A 19,985-nucleotide genomic window follows, 5' to 3' on the forward strand; every position below is an offset into this window, starting at 1 on the left:
ATTGCACCAACCAGGTCTTCGCGTAGTTCACGTTTAAATCCTTCAAAATCGAAAGGCATAGCTGAAGAGCCTTCAGCCGTTTCGCATGAGGTCTGACTAGCTGAAGAAGGCTTCGACGCAGATATGGTCGTTTGTCTTGTTTTGCCGGGTTTACCCGACATCTTGCACGTCTAACAGTTACACAGAGCAAAGGTGTACTTAGTTGACTTGCTGTTTAAAGAGGATACCTCTGAAAATAATAGTTTAACCGTAGTTTCCTGCAGAGCTACACCGACACACGTCTTACTCCATGCTTGCTCCAATACATTCATATTCTTATCATTATTATAAACATTATTAATATAGAATAGATAGAACAGAGGACACTGACTAGAATAATAGTTTATGCAAGCATTTAGTTGGAATGTAGTTGTTATTCTGTTCATATCAATATGACAATTATCTTGATCTAAAACTGCATCCTGCAGGTCAGAGATGGGAAGGTGTCCCTTGCAGCACTGATGCCAACATTTCACAGCTTATGTTCAAAACCTGGCACTGACTCAGTCTGTTTTAACACATACTGCAGCTGATGAATTATTCCAAAGATTACAGACAGGCAGCCAACAGTGCCACAATAGTGTGTGCACATACACACCTTAAAGTCTGCAGTTTACAGTGAGGGCTACTGAGTCCTGTAGAGAGAAGCTGAACTCCAGAATCCTTCAGGTCATTGTGACTCAGGTCCAGTTCCTTTAGGGAGATGGAGGACTGCAAAGCAGAGGCTACAGCCTTACAGGATTCCTCTGTTAGCTCACAATCAGCAAGTCTGCATAGAGTGAGAGGGCAAGAGACAGACATCAGAAAACAGAATGGTGGCATGAATACATTCATATTCTTATCATTATTATAAACATTATTAATATAGAATAGATAGAACAGAGGACACTGACTAGAATAATAGTTTATGCAAGCATTTAGTTGGAATGTAGTTGTTATTCTGTTCATATCAATATGACAATTATCTTGATCTAAAACTGCATCCTGCAGGTCAGAGATGGGAAGGTGTCCCTTGCAGCACTGATGCCAACATTTCACAGCTTATGTTCAAAACCTGGCACTGACTCAGTCTGTTTTAACACATACTGCAGCTGATGAATTATTCCAAAGATTACAGACAGGCAGCCAACAGTGCCACAATAGTGTGTGCACATACACACCTTAAAGTCTGCAGTTTACAGTGAGGGCTACTGAGTCCTGTAGAGAGAAGCTGAACTCCAGACTCCTTCAGGTCAATGTGACTCAGGTCCAGTTCCTTTAGGGAGATGGAGGACTGCAAAGCAGAGGCTACAGCCTTACAGGATTCCTCTGTTAGTTTACAACCAGCAAGTCTGCATAGAGTGAGAGGGCAAGAGACAGACATCAGAAAACAGAATGGTGGCATGCGTACATTCATATTCTTACCATTATTGTCAAAGGTTTTTAGCTAAAATCTTACTAACATTCTTTAACAGACATTGACACATTATAATACAAATAAACAGGGAAAGGAATAGAGGACATTGAGTAAAATAATAGTTTCTACTTGTAAGAATGGGGTTGTGATTGAAATTAGTTTTCATCACTGAATCCTCTTCCTGCAGCAATTACAGACTTTGTAGCCTGACCGCTTCATCTCTAAATGAGTCTTGTTGCAATATGTTGGGTCACTGCCTAGTTTTATGATGAATATTAAAGTAGTAATATCACTTTGAGAAAAACAGTGTGCAAAATGAGATAATACAGCTTATATTTATTAGGTTCCCTGAAAATGGACTCCCACTAATCATCCCAACCTCAGTGTCCAGCTCCCTGTGTGGATGTAGAGCTCTATACAGTATGTGCATGGACACACCTAGCCTGGTCATACCAAACCCTCGTACTAATATCGTACAGAGGGTCTGGACCTACTCCATTCAGAATCGATTTCAGGCAGGAGGCATGAACTCTGTTGAAGTTTGAATCGATTGGGCCTGATTTTACCCAATCGCTAACGTTTCGTCGTGACAGCTATAGAGACTACAACGCGCATATACTCAACGTCATCGTTAACACCCCCCTCCCCCGATCCCCCCCGTTCGCTGATTGGTCCGGATGGAATGCATCCTGAGAAATCGAGTTCAATGGGATTAGACCCAGACGTAATGGTGAAGGGAAATGAAAATTGAGCAGAAGCTTACGGAGGGCTATGCCAGGCTAGGACACACCAGCAGGGAGCGCTGAACTGATCTGGGGTCAACTCCCTCTCATCAACACAGGCACAACAATCAGAGCAAATGTTTCTCAAAATGCTTCTATGCTTCTAAGTCTGAATGTCAAAATTATTTGAAAGTTTGAATGTGTAGATAAGACCTCTGTGGAGTCTTTCAGAGTTTTACTGACCTCAGTTTCTCCAGGTGGCAGTTTGAGTTTCTAAGACCAGAGAGCAGCTTCTCTGTTGATGTTTGCAGATCACAGTCACTCATGTCCAACTCACTCAGTTGAGAAATATATGAAAGAACTGAGACCACAACCTCACGGGAGCTGTCTTTGAGTCCACGGCTGATGAGTCTGTGGTGAGAGAGGAAAACACTATAAGCAACAGGTCCTCTAATACTCCTTACATTCCAAACATGAAAGGACAACAAGATGTGCACTGTGCAAAATACAGACCTCACTTTACAGACGTGATTCAGTGGTTGATGGAGCAGTTCTCCTCCACAGTCCTGAAGCTCACTGTCACTGATGTCCAGCTCTCTTAGGTGGGAGTTTGCCCACTGAAGAGTCAAGGCCAAAAACCTTCCTCTCAGTTTACAGCCAACAAGTCTGTAAGAATATAAACCATGTAACAGAGAATCACAAATAGTGAAATCAGAGAGGAACATGAGGGGTGAAAACTGATGTTGTTAGTGTCTCATCAGCAGGGAGTATGACTGTGCATTCAGACCGAAACCGTCAAAAGCGTCGAAATCGCTGGTGAAGCTCATAGCCCGACGCTCAACTCAGTTCAGCGCCGAACCGTGTCATAGCTAATTACCATAAAGTTAACTGAGGCTCAACTTCTTTTTGACGCCCGTGACGCTCATGAAGCCACGCTCACGCCGAGAACGCCTTTGACGCCGGTAACGCCGACTCTCCATAGGAAATGAATGATTTCCGGCGCTCTTGACGCTTTTGACGGTCTTGGTCTGAACGCACAGTTATGCTATTGTATAACAGACAGGTCTGGGACCAGTTCATTCACACCAACATGGACATTAAAAGCCCAGAGCGTCTAAAACTCATGTTCTGAGTCTAGCATCCCAGAGCAGTGACAGTCTCCTACTCTACTGTATGCCCAAAGTGTGGAGTTGGTGCAGGTGCAGGAAGAAAGCTCTCTGCATTATAAGAGACTGCTCTCACCCGGCACATGGACTATTTGTTCACCTGCCGTCTGGAAGGAGATATTGCTTCAGAAAAACAGTCTGATGCTACCAAAGCTTCTACCCACAGGTCATACAACTGTTAAACTCATTGTATCTAGCACACAAATTTACCAATTTAACACCGATTTTTGCTTTACTTTATCTTTCAGTTCATTGTAAATGCACGCTAGTCGTGAGAAACATTTCCACTTCGCTGTAGATGTTTTAGATATGGCTGGAATGACAAATGGACTTAAACTTGAACCTCAATGTGAATTTGAATGTGTAGATAAGACCTCTGTGAGTGTGAACTCTTTCAGAATATCACTGACCTCAGTTCCTCCAGCTGGCAGTTTGGATCTCTAAGACCAGAGAGCAGCTTCTCTTCTGATGTTTGCAGATCACAGCCACTCATGTCCAACTCACTCAGTTGAGAAATATATGACTGCAGAACTGAGACCACAACCTCAGAGGAGCTGCCTTTGAGTCCACGGCTGATCAGTCTACAGTGAACCAACAAAAAAAACAGTATAAGCAACCAGTCCTCTATACTCCTTACATTTCCAAATATGAAATTACAATAAAAAAGATGGACAGTTTGTGTGGTCTGTGCAAAATACAGACCTCACTTTACAGTCTTGATTCAGTGGTTGATGGAGCAGTTCTCCTCCTCCACAGTCCTGAAGCTCACTCTTACTGATGTCCAGCTCTCTTAGGTGGGAGTTTGCCCACTGAAGAGTCAAGGCCAAAAACCTTCCTCTCAGTTTACAGCCAACCAGTCTGTAAGAACATAAATGACGTAACAGAAGATTTGCAATAGTGAAATCAGACAGCAAACATCAATGAGTAAAACACTGATGTTGATATTGAAGGGTTAACACAGTCTACTGTTAACAGTCATAAATGGGACACATCAATTATACCGTCAACTGGTCTGGGACCAAATCTCTCACATCAACATTAACACAACGATAAAAAGATAATTCACAAATTAATTTATTGATTCTAGTGCCCAAAAACAGTGGTACTGTATTATTGTATGTCCAAAGTGTGAATGTGTAAATAATGTCTCTACGAACTCTGTGCTTTACTGACCTCATTTTCTCCAGGTGGCAGTTTGGGTTTGTAAGACCAGAGAGCAGCTTCTCTTCTGATGTTTGCAGATCACAGCCACTCATGTCCACCTCACTCAGCTGAGAATGATATGACTGCAGGACCACAGCTTCACATGAGCCGTGTTTGAGTTTACACCTGGTAAGTCTGCAGTGAACGAGGAAAGCACTGAGCAACATGTCCTCTGTAGCCCTTACACATTTATTAATATGAAATTAGTGCTGCCGCGATTAATCGACATAATCGAACTAATTGATTATGAAAATTAGTCGACGCCAATTTTTTTAGTCGACTAATCGTTTTGCTTTTGACCCCCTATTTATTTTTGGTCTCCCGTCTCTAACGGCTGTAATGTTATTAATTCTGTCATTAACTCTACAAAATTAGGCTGATATTGATATGAGCATAACTATATCTATGGCTATATGTCATGTTTTGGCCCTTCAGTTGAGTTAAAAATAAAATGGACAAAATGGAATGGAATAAAATGGAATAAAATTGACTATTTTTTTAAAAAAATAGTCGTTTAGATTAGTCGACTAATCGAAAAATTAGTTGAAAGATTAATCGTTAGAAAATTAGTCGTTAGTGGCAGCACTATATGAAATCCCAGTTATAGTGATGTGGACCACTTTTGCATCAAACAGAAAGTCTCTGCACTGTACAAAGATACAGACCTCACTTTACAGATTTGATTCAGTGGTTGATGGAGCAGTTCTCCTCCACAGTCCTGAAGCTCACTGTCACTGATGTCCAACTCTCTTAGGTGGGAGTTTCCCCACTGAAGAGTCAAGGCCAGAAATCTTACTCTCAGTTTACAGTCAACAAGTCTGTAAAACACAAACCATCAAGTAACAGAATATAGTTATTAAACTATTAGATAGAACAGCAAATAGTGAAATCAGAGAGGACATATCAGCGCAAGAGTAAAACACTGATGTTGATATTGAATGGTTAACACAGTCTACAGTTATCAGCAGGGAGTGTTATACCATCAACTGGTCTGGGACCAATTCTCTCACATTAACATTGACACAACAATGAAATACAATGTTTCACATATTCATGTTTTGATTCCAAAGTAGCGTTCAGACCAAAGATTCCCGATGAGACGAGACGAGACGAGACGAGCCGAGCCGCGATGTTCTAAAACCTTGCGACTGCGACTCAACATGTTTAATGCTCTGCGATGGCTTGCAACTACGTGCAACTTCTAATTCACACTGCTGCAACTCAGTCTTGTCGCGTCGGGAATCTTTGGTGTGAATTGGGCTTTATACCCAATAACAGTGAGATTCTTCTACGTACAAGTATAAATGTTTATACCACTGCTTGGTTGAGTCTTGAAGAGCGGTATTTAGAACATCTAATATTTTTTAGTTAATATAGTACCCAAGTCTGACGTAGCACACCTACTAAGTCCCCCCTCTCAGTAACCATCTGGCAACGTGTTTTGGGCAGCTATCAGGCAGTTATTATGACCGCCGCTAGCGTAGCTAGCGAAGCGGTCATACAGTTGTTTTTTATATTGATATTTGATTTGATATTGATATCAATCAATTATATTGATATTTGATTTGATATTGATATTTGTTTTTTTTTTTTTTATTCTTTTTTCTCGTCATCGATCCTGAATGTTTCGTCAACGATTCCCGGGACACCGTAACACCGGAGCACATGAGACTTGGTGGGCATGTAGCCCCAGTAGACTTCTGTGGAAAAAAATATTTTTGTCCCCGGGGGTCACTCCACCCCCGCGCTGCCCCCGCCCGAAGCCCAAAAATGACAGTTTTTCCTACATAACTACCTGAACCGTGGCGCCGAGGATGACAAAATGTTTATGGTATGTTGGTCTCAAGAGCTTGCATCAACTTAGCTTATAACCAGTCATTTGTGATTTGCACCCCCCTGGTAAAAATTGAAAATGCAATGTAATATTGCTTTAATTGCCCCTATCTTCAGATGAGATGTCATGAACTGCACCAAATTTCATGTGTATGATGAACCTGACACCCCCTGGGAATATGCCACGTTTTGTGGAATTTCATCCATGGGCTATAAAATAAATGGATTTATGTGTACATTCAGGACTGTATACCCATCGGCCTGTAGATGGTGGTATTAACCCTCTGGAGTCTAAATCCCCCGCTGGGGATTTGAAAACCTGTTCCAAACACACATCTCAATCTACTAGTTTTTGTCCCAGAAACATATAAGTGACACCATAAGAAACCTTTAATGAACTAAATATATATGTTTTGAAAGAGAATGGTTGCTCTGGGTGCTGGATGCTACGGTCATACACACACACACACACACACACACACACAAACATGCAGGAACACACACACACACACACACACACACACACACACACACACACACACACACACACACACACACACACACACAAACACAGACAAGCACAGGCACATACACACACACACACACACACACACATAAATACACACACACAGACAGACACAGACATTGTGTATCGCTTTGCGGTACATCTAGTTTTGGACAGATGCACAAGGTTTCACATCACCAGCCTCTCTCCAGCTGTGAGATCATAATAATCTTGTGCACCAGTGCAACCACATGATTGGGCACGATGTATTCACATGACGGCTTTTGGCGGTGGAACGGACGGGATATTGGTGTTATGAACTAACCAATTCCATTCTTACCATTCTTACCATTCCATAGAAGATTATTAGAGTGCAGTGTCCCTGCATTAGAAAGTCTCTGTTGTGGAGTTTACATGAACTGTCATGTTGCATCAGAGCTATAAATAGCGATCTGACAGACGGTCAGAGCATAGCAACATTGTAGCATATGACTGAGGTGGCTTTTAGCTCAGTTGCATGGCAGTAAGTTACGTAGTAAAACAACAATTTGGTTAATCAGAATCCTGGGATGTGCCCGCTTGACAATGAGAGAGATAGAACTAATAACTGGCCTTTGTACATGGCAATAATACATCTAGAACTAGAAATGGCAGTTTGCCCTGCAAGTTGAGAAATAATTAGTTCTATAAAAAAAAGTCAGTTCCAGCAAATAAAAAGTGGAAATTATAACAGCAAATTAAAACAATGCAAGTGGCCACAGTAGTATAGTAAAAGGGAAAATGGACTCCACAGCCTGATGGGTCTGCATTGCCACCAGGAACGTGCAATGTTTTCTGTTAACCAAATGCTATATTGCCCGTTATCATTTAAATACACAAGGCTTGTGTGAATTTTGTGTTCTTCAGAGTTTTACTGACCTCAGTTTCTCCAAGTTGCAGTTTGGGTTTCTAAGACCAGAGAGCATTGTCTCTTCTGATGTTTGCAGATCACAGCCACTCATGTCCAACTCATTCAGCTGAGAATGATATGACTGCAGAACTGTGGCCACAGCTTCACATGAGCTGTGTTTGAGTTTACAGCTGGTGAGTCTGCAGTGGAAGAGGAAAACATTCAAACATTGAGCGACATGTTCTCTAGACTATACTCATTTCTTAATATCAAATTCCAGTAATAAGGACGTGAACCACTTTTAGACCAATCAGAAAGCAACAGTCTCAGTACTGTGCTAAAATGACAGACCTCACTGTATAGTCTTGATTCAGTGGTTGATGGAGCAGTTCTCCTCCACAGTCATGAAGTTCACTGTCATTGATGTCCAGCTCTCTTAGGTGGGAGTTTGCCCACAGAATAATCAAAGCCAGAAATCGTCCTTTTACTTTACAGCCAACAAGTCTGTAAGACATAAACAATGTATATAGAACACATCAGGTCTGAATCGGTTCACTTACATCAACATTGGCACAACAAAAAAGTTAAATATTCCTGTCTTGATCTACAGTAGTACCCCCAAAAGTATCATTATTATATGCTGTGAATGAAACCCTCTCTGTTTCTCTGGGAGTATTACTGACCTCAGTTTCTCCAGGTGGCAGTTTGGGTTTCTAAGACCAGAGAGCTGCTTCTCTTCTGATGTTTGCAGATCACAGCCACTCATGTCCAACTCACTCAGTTGAAAAATATATGACTGCAGAACTGAGACCACAACCTCAGAGGAGCTGTCTTTGAGTCTACAGCTGATGAGTCTACAGTAAGCGAGGGAAACACTATAGCAACATGTCCTCTACACTCTGTACATTCGAAACACAAAATGGCAGAAAGAAAGATGTGGACTGTTTATTAGATCCAACAGAATGCACCAGTCTGTATGCACTGTGCAAAATACAGACCTCACTTTACAGTCTGGATTCAGTGGTTGATGGAACAGTTCTCCTCCACAGTCCTGAAGCTCACTGTCACTGATGTCCAGCTCTTTAAGTTGGGAGTTTGCCCACTGAAGAGTCAAGGCCAAAAATCTTCCTCTCAGTTTACAGCCAACAAGTCTGTAAAACATAGAGAATCAACAGATAAGCACAAATTAGTGAGATCAGATGAGGTTGTTGTCTACATCTTTAGCTAACATAGACTGATGACTAAACATCATCAGTGTTTCCCATACATTGACTTATTTGTGGCGGCCCACCACAATATCAACACTGACCACCACACACTGATTTTATGTTTTACTACTTAAACTGGATGAACTCCTTTCATTGTAGAGCCATGCACACCTTTGTGCAGCCTCTCTGTCCCTCAACAAACATGCATGCACTTTTAAAGAATACATGAAAACAAAATCTGTTGTTGACGACTGGCTGAATCGCAATTAAATCCAGCTAGCATCATAAGTACGTTGCGCAAATTTGTTTAAAATGTGCGCACAAACACACTACCACCACAAATAGAATTAAATTCTGTGGGAAACACTGATCATTCTGACTGCAGATCAGTGGCCATGATCGTCCAGGACTGTCTGTTCACACCCAGCAAGTCTACAGTGAGACAGAAAAAGAGCAGTACTGTAAATGGGTCCCAACACCCTTCCAAAGATAATATCTGCTAAAGTGTAACAACTTCACACTTTTGATTGAGAGAAAAATCACGTTCATTGGTGACAGAGAGGTTATAACAGGGGTGGGCAAACTTTCTGGCTCAAGGGCCACATTGAGTTTCGAGAATTGGCTGAAGCTTCATACAATTGTTAAACTCTTTGTAACTGGCACCCGAGTTTTATATCGCTATTAAGGCCAGGAATCTTCCGCTTAATTTACAGCCCACAAGTCTTTAAAATAATAAACCATGTAACGAAAGATTGCAAATAGTGAAATCAGAGATATCAATGCTAGAGTAAAACACTGATGCTGATATTGAATGGTTAACACAGTCTACTGTAACAGTAATTTGAATGGGACACATCAGCAGGGAATGCTAAACCACCAATTGGTCTGGGACCAATTCTCTCACACCAACATTAACACAACAATAAAAGATAATGCTTCACAAATTCATGTCTTGATTCACCCCATAACAGTGAGATTCACATTTTCTCTCCACTTTAGATATTTTACAGATATGACTGGAATGGCATATATAAACATCAACTTTATTGTGCAGGTAAGAATTCAGATTATTCAGTGGGTGGGGAGAGATTGCAGGGAGGGCTACGCCTCCCCCCAGTTAGGGCTTTCATGGACGACATGACAACTATGACGTCTACCGTCCCATGCACCAACAGGTTATTGGATAAGCTAAATAGCAATCTGCAGTGGGCTAGAATGAAGGTGAACCCTAGTAAGTCTAGGAGTCTCTCAATTGTCAAAGGGAAGGTAGTAGATAAGAAGTTTGTTATAAATAAGGAGGTGATGCCCACAGTTATGGATAAGCCAGTGAAGAGTTTGGGAAGATGGTATGATGCAAGCCTTAATGATAAGGTACAGGTTGAAGAATTAAGACAGGTCACTAGGCTAGGTATTACAAAAATTGACAAGTCAGGACTACCAGGTAAGCTTAAGTTGTGGTGTTTGCAGTTTGGCTTATTGCCCCGGCTAATGTGGCCATTGACAGTCTATGAAGTTCCTCTGTCAAAGGTTGAAAGGTTAGAAAAAATGATCAACTCCTTTGTGAGAAAATGGCTTGGAGTGCCTCGCTGCTTAAGCAGTGTAGCCTTGTACGGGAAGGGCATTGTAGAGTTGCCAATATCTAGTCTGACAGAAGAATTTAAGTGTGCTAAGGCTAGATTGGAAATGACTCTTACTCAGTCTAAGGACCCAGTGGTGAGGAAAGTTGCACCTACAGTTAAGGCAGGGAGGAAGTGGAACCCAGAGCAGGCAGTTAAAGGGATATTCCGCCATTTTTGGAAATACGCTCATTTTCCACCTCCCCTCGAGCAAAACAATCGATATTTACCTTGTTCCCGTTCATCCAGCCATTCTGTGAGTCTGGCGATGCAACTTTTAGCTTCAGCCTAGCATAGATCATTGAATCGGATTAGACCATTAGCTTCTCGCCAGCTAGCTTCATGTTTAAAAGTGACTAAGATTTCTGGTAATTTTCCCATTTAAAACGTGTCTCCTCTCAAGTTAGAAAGTGCAATAAGACCAACTGAAAATGAAACCTGGCGTTTTTCTAGGCTGATTTGACATGGAACTACACTCTCATCTGGCGTAATAATCAAGGCAACTTGCAAACTACTGGCACTACTACTGCTTGTTGTCTATGGGGACTATTTTCAGGTGCTGCGTACGATATCACTGCGCCTATGGTACGTTTGCAAGTTGCCTTGATTATTACGCCAGATGAGAGTGTAGTTCCATGTCAAATCAGCCTAGAAAAACGGCAGGTTTCATTTTCAGTTGGTCTTATTGCATTTTCTAACTTGAGAGGAGACACATTTTAAATGGGAAAATTACCAGAAATCTTAGTCACTTTTAAACATGAAGCTAGCTGGTGAGAAGCTAATGGTCTAATCCGATTCAATGATCTATGCTAGGCTGAAGCTAAAAGTTGTATCGCCAGACTCACAGAATGGCTGGATGAACGGGAACAAGGTAAATATCGATTGTTTTGCTCGAGGGGAGGTGGAAAATGAGTGTATTTCCAAAAATGGCGGAATATCCCTTTAAGCAAGCTCAATCAGCATTGAGGCATGGAGACATAATGGGTCATGTGCAGCATGGGCGGGGGGGTCTAGGTTTAGACATAAGTAAACCTTTGTGGAGCAAGGCTTCTGCAGGAGAAAGGAGGAAAATGGTTGTGGAGGAATGCATAGGCAGGAGGAGACTGTTAGATGTACCAAGGCAGTATCACAGGCAAGACAAGGGCAGTGGGTAAACTGGGAAGGGGTGGAAAAAAAGCAAATTAAATGGTAAGATCTATGGGGCATGGATGCTGGCAGGATTAGATTTATGTTAGGTGCTACATATGATGTGCTCCCATCTCCCAAGAACTTAAGTCAATGGTTTGGTGAGGATGATAAATGTACACTTTGTTCGTGTGTGGGCAGCCTCCACCATATCTTATCAGGGTGCAAGGTAAGCCTCACCCAGGGGCGCTATACATGGCGTCACAACCAATACTGAAATGCTTAGCAGCAGCAATTGAGGATAAGCGGAGAGAAGTTAATTCATTAGCAGCAAGTAAGGATGTTAAGCAAATTAACTTTGTACGTCAGGGGGGTCAACAGCGCTCCACGAAGGCCAGGTATAAAAACGGCTCTTTAGTTAATGGAGCGGGGTGGGAAATGAAGGTTGATCTAGGCCAGCAGATGGCAGTACCTTCGCATATAGTAAGCACTAGGTTGAGACCTGACCTTTTGCTTTTTAACTGTTCCTTGGGAAGACAGAGTAGAAGAGGCCAATGAGTTAAAGAGAGCAAAATACACTGAAATAGCAGAGGAGGCAGCGCAGCGAGGTTGGAGTGTGAGATTAAGGCCTATTGAAATTGGTGCACGAGGGTTTGTGGCCAGATCTGCTATTGGCTTGCTGTCTGAGTTGGGCATTCGTGGACGAAGTCTAAGGCAAGTGGTTAGTAACATGTCTTTGGCAGCAGAACGAGCAAGTGAATGGTTGTGGGTGAGGAGAAGCTCTCCTTCCTGGGGTAAGGTAAGCTAGCTGGCTTATTTGTTCTGTGTTTGTGACACGGTGACTAGGGTTATGGTGTGTTCGTGTTGTTGAGTTGACCCACAACGGTGCCGGCAACATGGTAGCATGTAGCATAGCTGGCTTATTTGTTCTGTGTTTGTGACACGGTGACTAGGGTTATGGTGTGTTCGTGTTGCTGAGTTGACCCACAACGGCGCCGGCAACATGGTAGCATGTAGCATAGCAAAAGCTAAACTAGCTGGTTTGTTGCAATGTGGTAGTATGGTGGCAGCATGGAGGGGAGTGTCTCCAGGACGCTGGTTTCACTGTTAAGCCTTCATGAGGTGTCGTGGGCCTAACTTAACGAAACATCGGTGAATGAGGGTGCCCACTTGATAACTCCAATGACATGCTGTATACCATATACTGCTGTGGGATTGGCCATCTGTCTTGTGTTTGTGACCATTGGTTAACAGATTGGTGGTTAGCCTGCTTCTTTAAGTTAATTTTGGACAGAGGCTTCTTAATGTGTGTTTGCCTTGGATTTTGGCACAAGGGATTTTAACATCTAATCCTGTGTATTAATGTAAAGTAAAGTGTACTGAATTCAGTGTACTGACCTCAGTTTCTCCAGGTGACAGTTTGGGTTTCTAAGACCAGAGAGCAGCTTCTCTTCTGATGTTTGCAGATCACAGCCACTCATGTCCAACTCACTCAGTTGAGAAATGCATGACTGCAGAACTGAGACCACAACCACACAGGAGCTGTGTTTGAGTCTACAGTTGATGAGTCTATAGTGAGAGAGGAAAACACTATAAGCAACAGGTCCTCTACTCTCCTTACATTCCCAAATATAAAATGCCAACAAATAAAAGGACAATTTTTAGATCCCATCGATGCACCAGTTTGTGTGCACTGTGCACAAATACAGACCTCACTTTACAGTCCTCATTCAGTGGTTGATGGAGCAGTTCTCCTCCACTGTCCTGAAGCTCACTGTCACTCATGTCCAGCTCTCTTAGGTGGGAGTTTGCTCCCTTGTGAGCCAAAGCCAAAAATCCCCCTTTCAGTTTACAGCCAACAAGTCTGTAAACACATAAACCATGTCACAGAAAATCCCAAATAGTAAAATTCAAAGAGGACATATCAATTCAAGACTAAAATACAGATGCTGGTACTGTCTGCTTAACACAGTCTGCCACTGTAACAACAGTACTGTATGTCTCTGTGTACAATTACATTTCAATTCAATCTTTATTTCAGACTCACAGGTTGGTCCACAGCATATAACATATTTAACTAAATAGAGGAAAGTATAAATAAAATAATAAAATAGAATGAAATAATCATCTCACACCAATAGTAAAAGTGAAACATACTGTACATGATGAATGTCTCAAACAAACAACCAATAAATCAGTCTATCTACTGTATAAGTTCTCTCACTAGCGTTTTCTAAGCCTAGATGAGTACTGCTCACAGCTCACAGCTCTACAATATTACTCACCTCAGTGTCTCCAGTTTGCAGTTTGGACTCAGAAGAGAAGAGACCAGCTTTTCTCCGGATGCCTGCAGGTCATTCTGACTCAGGTCCAGCTCTCTTAAGGAGGAGTTTGCAGACTGCAGTTCTGAGGCCACAATCTCCCAGGACTTCTCTGTTAGCTTACAGCCAGCAAGTCTGCAGGGGAAGCAGTAATTTGTCATGTCCTGTTAAAACACTGTGTAGTGTTAGTCCACTTGTGGTGCCACACATTTCACTTGTTGAATGTAAATGTTGTTACAAACAATGTGTGCCTGGATGAGCTTTAGCACACAGACCTCAGACAAGCTGTTGTGACAACACTGTAATCATGGAGGCAGTGAGAGCAATAGGAAGAGGAAAAGGAAGGGGTAGAGGTAGAGGAAGACAAAGAGGGTTAGGAACATGTGGACAAGTACAAAGAAGAGGACCTGGCCTCTTCTACTTACAATACTAAGTGCACTACAGGATGTAGTCATACAGGTCAGAGGTATAGTCACCATTTTGTAATCAAATGGTGACCACAATCGTAAAACCTTTTCAACGTTTTGGACTTGCCCCCTTACACTAAATTACTGAATCCTACTGAATAATTATTTTGTAAAACTGTAACTGTTACTGCCGCAACTGTAATAAATAAATAGTCATAATAATAAATTAATAAATAATCATAATCATAATCATAATCCTTATCTTACAATCAGCAAGTCTGCAACAGAGGCACAATAGTATACAAGGATAATGTGTCATGTTTAACCCTATGAGCCCTAAGCTGTTTTAAGGGCATTTTCACTACCTCTAGTTAGAAGCATTTATCCTGGTAAGTGCCATTCACACATTGTTGTTTTCAGCACAGTCTAGGCTACCCAGATCTGCCACAATTGGTGGAGCGTCTTTAAGATTTCCACTCTGGAGGGTGGGTTCATTTTTTTGCGTTTTTAAGCCCCAAAAACGCTGTCGCCGTCTAAACGAAAGGCACAAAATATTTTGTCGGTTTCACCCCGGAGCATTGTCGTGTAAAGCCAGCCTTGGTATGTTAAGGGTAGGCTATAGTGTTGACATGGGGTTATTTGAATATCGGCCAAGTGGACTTTATCGGGGTGCATAGTGTCCTGGATCCATGAAATAACTGGCCTTTAAAAATAAAAATAAAAATCCTCTATGGGAATTTAACATGGGCGTTCCAATACTTATGACCCCCTGTATTTTAAGGAAAACATTTATTTATTTACAATACATTATTCATTCACAAAGAAAATTAATGTCCTTAAACGTACACTATGTAGTTTTTGCTCCCATCTAGTGGTTAAATTTGATTTTGCATGCACGCTCTAGCGCCACACGTTTTCAAATGTGCGTTGCAACAATGGCTAGAGCTACGGGAAGTTGAATGGGTCGAGAATCATTCAAGATGTCTTCTACCACTTCATCGAGTTTTCTTTCCGGTGATGATGTAAGTTATTCCAAAGTTCTTTGAATAATTTGTATGATCATGTATGAGTAATTACTCCTCGAGCATCATAGTGAATTACGTTGTCATGCTTATATTGTTTTTACATTAGCTTACTATCGTAATATTAGCATAGCAGCAGCTAACAACTTGACAAAGTCATGAACTATGTCACTAAGTGCAGTGCTTGTCTGTAGGTTGTAGGAGTATGACCGTCTTCACGCTGCTTCTCTGTGTAACGCGAAATGCAACACTATTAAAGGAGATAAGAGAAGAGAACAATATATGAGCCCTGAATACCATGCAGAGTTAACGCAACAGACACAACACCACTAAAGACTGATTAGCGTGAATAATCCAGGGCTACATGAGCAGAAAATGTGTCTGCCAAATTATGTGTGGTTTGATTTGATTTGATACTGAGATGGAGGATCTCATGATGGAACACAACACTGAGGACACCTCATGGATCCTGTTGGATTACTCATTACAAGTGGACTTATTTCTCTATGTGGACTTCTCACTTAGCCTAGAAATCTAGACGCACCCTCGCGGGCAAAAATATTTTTGCCTAGCGGGATGGTCTAGGGTCGCACCGTTGAGGACAAGCCTGCGCCAGGCTCGAGTTCAGCCTGGCCAATCAGAACGCTCTATCTGTGTACGGAGTCCTTGAGCCCGAAGGCATCACTCAATAAACAAATCAGAAGCAACGAAAGGCTAGCCTGACGACGAGCCAGACCCACATCAAGATGTAGGGTCTGGACACTCACCGTAGACAGGGCTCAATCGGAGGGGTGGGATAAACAGCTGTCTTTCAAATTCCCTCCACGCAATAGGATAACGCTAAACGAATCATCTTCTTGTTTTCAAGTAGCAGGATGCGTAACCTTCCCTCTCCACGCAATAGGATAACGCTAAACGAATCATCTTCTTGTTTTCAAATAACAGGATGCGTTACCGTCGCAACTTCTTTATGTTAAGCCCTGTGATTGGCCCGCTGGTGCTGGGGGTTCTCAGCTCCCTAGCTCTAATGGATTGTTGCTAGACTGCCCCGCCAGCCAAATTACATTTGCTGCCGCTAGGGGCGTCTAGATTTCTAGGCTAACGAAAGGCGGGTCTTGGCATCTAACTTATCTTTCACACACAACAGCGCCGACTCCGATAATTAGATTTAAAACGTTCTCCTGCTTGCTAGATTTTCTTCACTGTTGATTCGCTGTTTTTCTTTGAGTTTCCAAGTTAACGTTAAGGCTGCTACGTCTATCATTGTCCTATACTTGTTGCAGAGCTGTGTAACATCTATTAGCCTCTGTCTTGGTAAGTTCACACTTGAAAAAGCGACTCTAATCGGAGCTGCCAAGTGTCACGCTTTGAGTGTGACAGACAGTCAAAAAAATGTTCGACGAACGCATCTCACTGTCGCTTGCAATTTTCTGAAACTTGGCAGCCCTGTTGCCCTTTTGCCGACCGGCTACGATTGGTCACAAATGCTGGCCTATTACGTGCAGAGGCAGTTTGAAAGACAACTGTTCATCCCACCCACAGGCTTCAACTCTGTGAATGGTCCGACCCCAGACTATACATTTCTGTGTAGTTTGGCTTGCCAGGCTACTTCTCACTCTCTTGGATCGAATTCTTGAATATACTCTGTTTTTGGAATTACACAAAAGCCCTGAACTTTATGTTTGTGGACTGAACTCCCCTGTCTCACTGGGCAATTGTCTCAATTTGTGGATTTTCTTATGTGAATATTTCCCCGTGCTGAATAAACTGCATTCAGATCTTTGCCTTGTCTCTTGTGAAATGTTGATCCCTTTGACTGTTTGCTCCTATTGATCTGTGACTCATCATTTCAGTAAAAGACTGAAAGTTTAATTTAATTTCATTTTCAAGTTTCATTAAGTCTCTGCCTCTGCGTCTGGGCTCAAATCCACATCCTGACACTATGCAAAATAGCAGGTGTTGTGAAATACAAGTTACAGGAGCAATAGTTAACATAAAATAGATCATCTCAGAATTTAACAGAATTGTAATACTCACAGAGCCTTCCTGGAGCATCTCAAAGATGGCAACAGTCTCCTCCGTCCCTCCTCTGATGTTTTGTATTTGCTCAAGTCAAACTCATCCAGCACCTCCTCAGACATCAGAAACATGTGGGCCATTGCTGAACAGTGGGCAGGTGACAATTCACCTGAGAGGCCATCTGGAGATTTGAGATAGGTTTGGACTTCTTGATGCAGAGAATGATCGTTCATTTCAAATAAGCAGTGAAGAAGATTGATGCATCTTTCAGGAGACTTCCCCTTAAGAACTTTGATGTATTGACATGTTTTCTGGATGCTCTCTGAGCTGCTGTGTGTGTTTTTCAATAAGCCTCGCAAGAGGGCTTGATTGCTCTCCACTGAGATGCCTACAAGGAAGCGGAGGAAAAGGTCCAGGTGTCCATTATCGCTGTCCAAAGCCTTGTCCACAGCTCTCTTCAACAGGATATGCAAAGGAAGGGACACTTGATTGTCTCCATGTCTTTTAGGAAGGAAAGATTTCAGCAACTCCAGATTTCCAGACATGTAGGAATGAAACACAAACATGGCTGCTAGAAACTCCTGGATGCTCAGATGCACAAAGCAGTAGACCTTCTTCTGGTGAAACACACATTCTTCTCTGAAGATCTCAGTGCACATGCCAGAGTACACTGAAGCTTCACTGACATCAATGCCACACTCTCTCAGGTCTTCTTCATAGAACATGAGATTGCCATTCTCCAGATGCTTGAAAGCCAACTCTGCCAGTTTCAATATGACACCTTTATGTGACTCCAGGAGCCTCTGTCTATCTGTCTGACTTTCCTCTTGATACTTCTGGCTCTTCCTGGTGGTCTGGATGAGCAGGAAGTGTATGAACATCTCTGTGAGAGTTTTAGGGGCTTTCTTCCCTTTTCCCCCCAGTTCCAGTATCTGCTGAAGGACAGTGGCTGAGATCCAACAGAAGACTGGCATGTGGCACATGATGTGGAGACTCCTCGTTGCCTTAATGTGTGAGATGATTCTGTTGGCTTGATTCTGGTCACTGATCCTCTTCCTGAAGTACTCTTCCTTCTGTGGGTCATTGAACCCTCGCACTTCTGTCACCTGATTGATGCACTGAGAAGGGATCTGACTGGCTGCTGCTGGTCGGGAGGTTATCCAGATGAGAGCAGAGGAGAGAAGAGTTCCCTGAATGAGGCTCGTCATCAGCACATCCATTGATGATGTTTCTGTCACATCAGAAATATTCAGATTTTCTTGGAATTTCAGTGGAAGTCGACTCTCATCCAAACCATCAAAGATGAACACAATGTGGCAGTCTTTGTATTCATTATCCTGTAGCTCTCTAAGCTCAGGGTGGAAGTCAAGCAGGAGCCTGTGAAGACTGTACTGATCATGTTTGACCAAATTCAGCTCACGGAACGGAAGCACAAACATGAAATCTACATCCTGGTTAACTCTCTCCTCTGCCCAGTCAAGGATAAACTTCTGTACCGAGACAGTTTTTCCAATGCCAGCGATTCCCTTGGTCATCACAGTTCTGATGTGTCTCTCCTGTCCAGGTAAGGGCTTGAAGATATCATTGCAGTTGATTGCCGTGTCTTCTGTGGTTTGTGGCCTGGATGCTGACTCTACCTGCCAAACCTCATGCTCATTATTCACCCCTTCACTCTCTCCCTCTGTGATGTAGAGCTCTGTGTAGATCTTGTTCAGGAGTGTTTGAGTCCCTGACCTTATGATGCCTTCACATATGCTCTCAAACCTCCTCTTCATCCTGGCTTTATGGGTCATCAGTACTTTGTTCAGGACATGTTTGTCTGTTTGCCATACAAATTAAAATAATTAAACATTAAACATCGAACACAGCTAACTGATTATTGAGTCCAGAATAGCATTAATACATATGAAAACATATCCCTGGGTCTTGTTCTTAGGAGCAGTCCCTTAGGAGTAATTGTAAAAAAAAAAAAACATTTGAAGACTTCTGTTTACCTGCTAATTCAGCTCTGTTGACTGGAGCATGCGCAGTTCGACTGCTGTAGAGACAAAATGACATTAATACAGTAAATCCACAGAATCAAAAAGACTAAAAAGCAAAAGTTAATTCTTTGATCACACATATTCACACATGCACATATGCATGGAACAAACGCATGCACGCACGCACGCACACACAAACACAAACACAAACACACACACACACACACACACACACACACACACACACACACACACACACACACACACACACACACACACACACACACACACACACACACACACACACACATACGCACACATGCACGCACACACACACGCATGCACGCACACACACACACACACACACACACACACACACACATACGCACACATGCACGCACACACACACGCATGCACGCACACACACACACACACACACACACACACACACACATACACAAGGGATGCACCGATTCGATATTTGGATCGGATATCGGCCCCGATATGAACAAAATAGCTGGATCGGGGATCG

General features: G+C 42.4%; 1 protein-coding gene across 1 annotated transcript; it reads right to left on the reverse strand.

Moving 5' to 3' along the window:
- Positions 1–1,010: 1,010 nt before the first annotated feature.
- On the reverse strand, positions 1,011–19,255 carry LOC134077820 (NACHT, LRR and PYD domains-containing protein 12-like). Its single transcript, XM_062533464.1, has 16 exons — positions 17,490–19,255; positions 13,988–14,158; positions 13,414–13,566; positions 13,101–13,271; positions 8,752–8,904; positions 8,437–8,607; positions 8,105–8,257; positions 7,783–7,953; positions 5,192–5,344; positions 4,497–4,661; positions 4,026–4,181; positions 3,734–3,904; positions 2,671–2,823; positions 2,401–2,568; positions 1,290–1,370; positions 1,011–1,023 (listed from the first exon to the last, which is right to left on the reverse strand). The coding sequence occupies exons 1-16, from the start codon at positions 19,244–19,246 to the stop codon at positions 1,011–1,013; spliced, it is 3,960 nt and encodes a 1,319-aa protein (XP_062389448.1). The 5' UTR covers positions 19,247–19,255.
- Positions 19,256–19,985: the final 730 nt, after the last annotated feature.

This window comes from Sardina pilchardus, chromosome 1 (genome assembly GCF_963854185.1).
Source record: "Sardina pilchardus chromosome 1, fSarPil1.1, whole genome shotgun sequence".
Lineage (NCBI taxonomy): Eukaryota > Metazoa > Chordata > Actinopteri > Clupeiformes > Clupeidae > Sardina > Sardina pilchardus.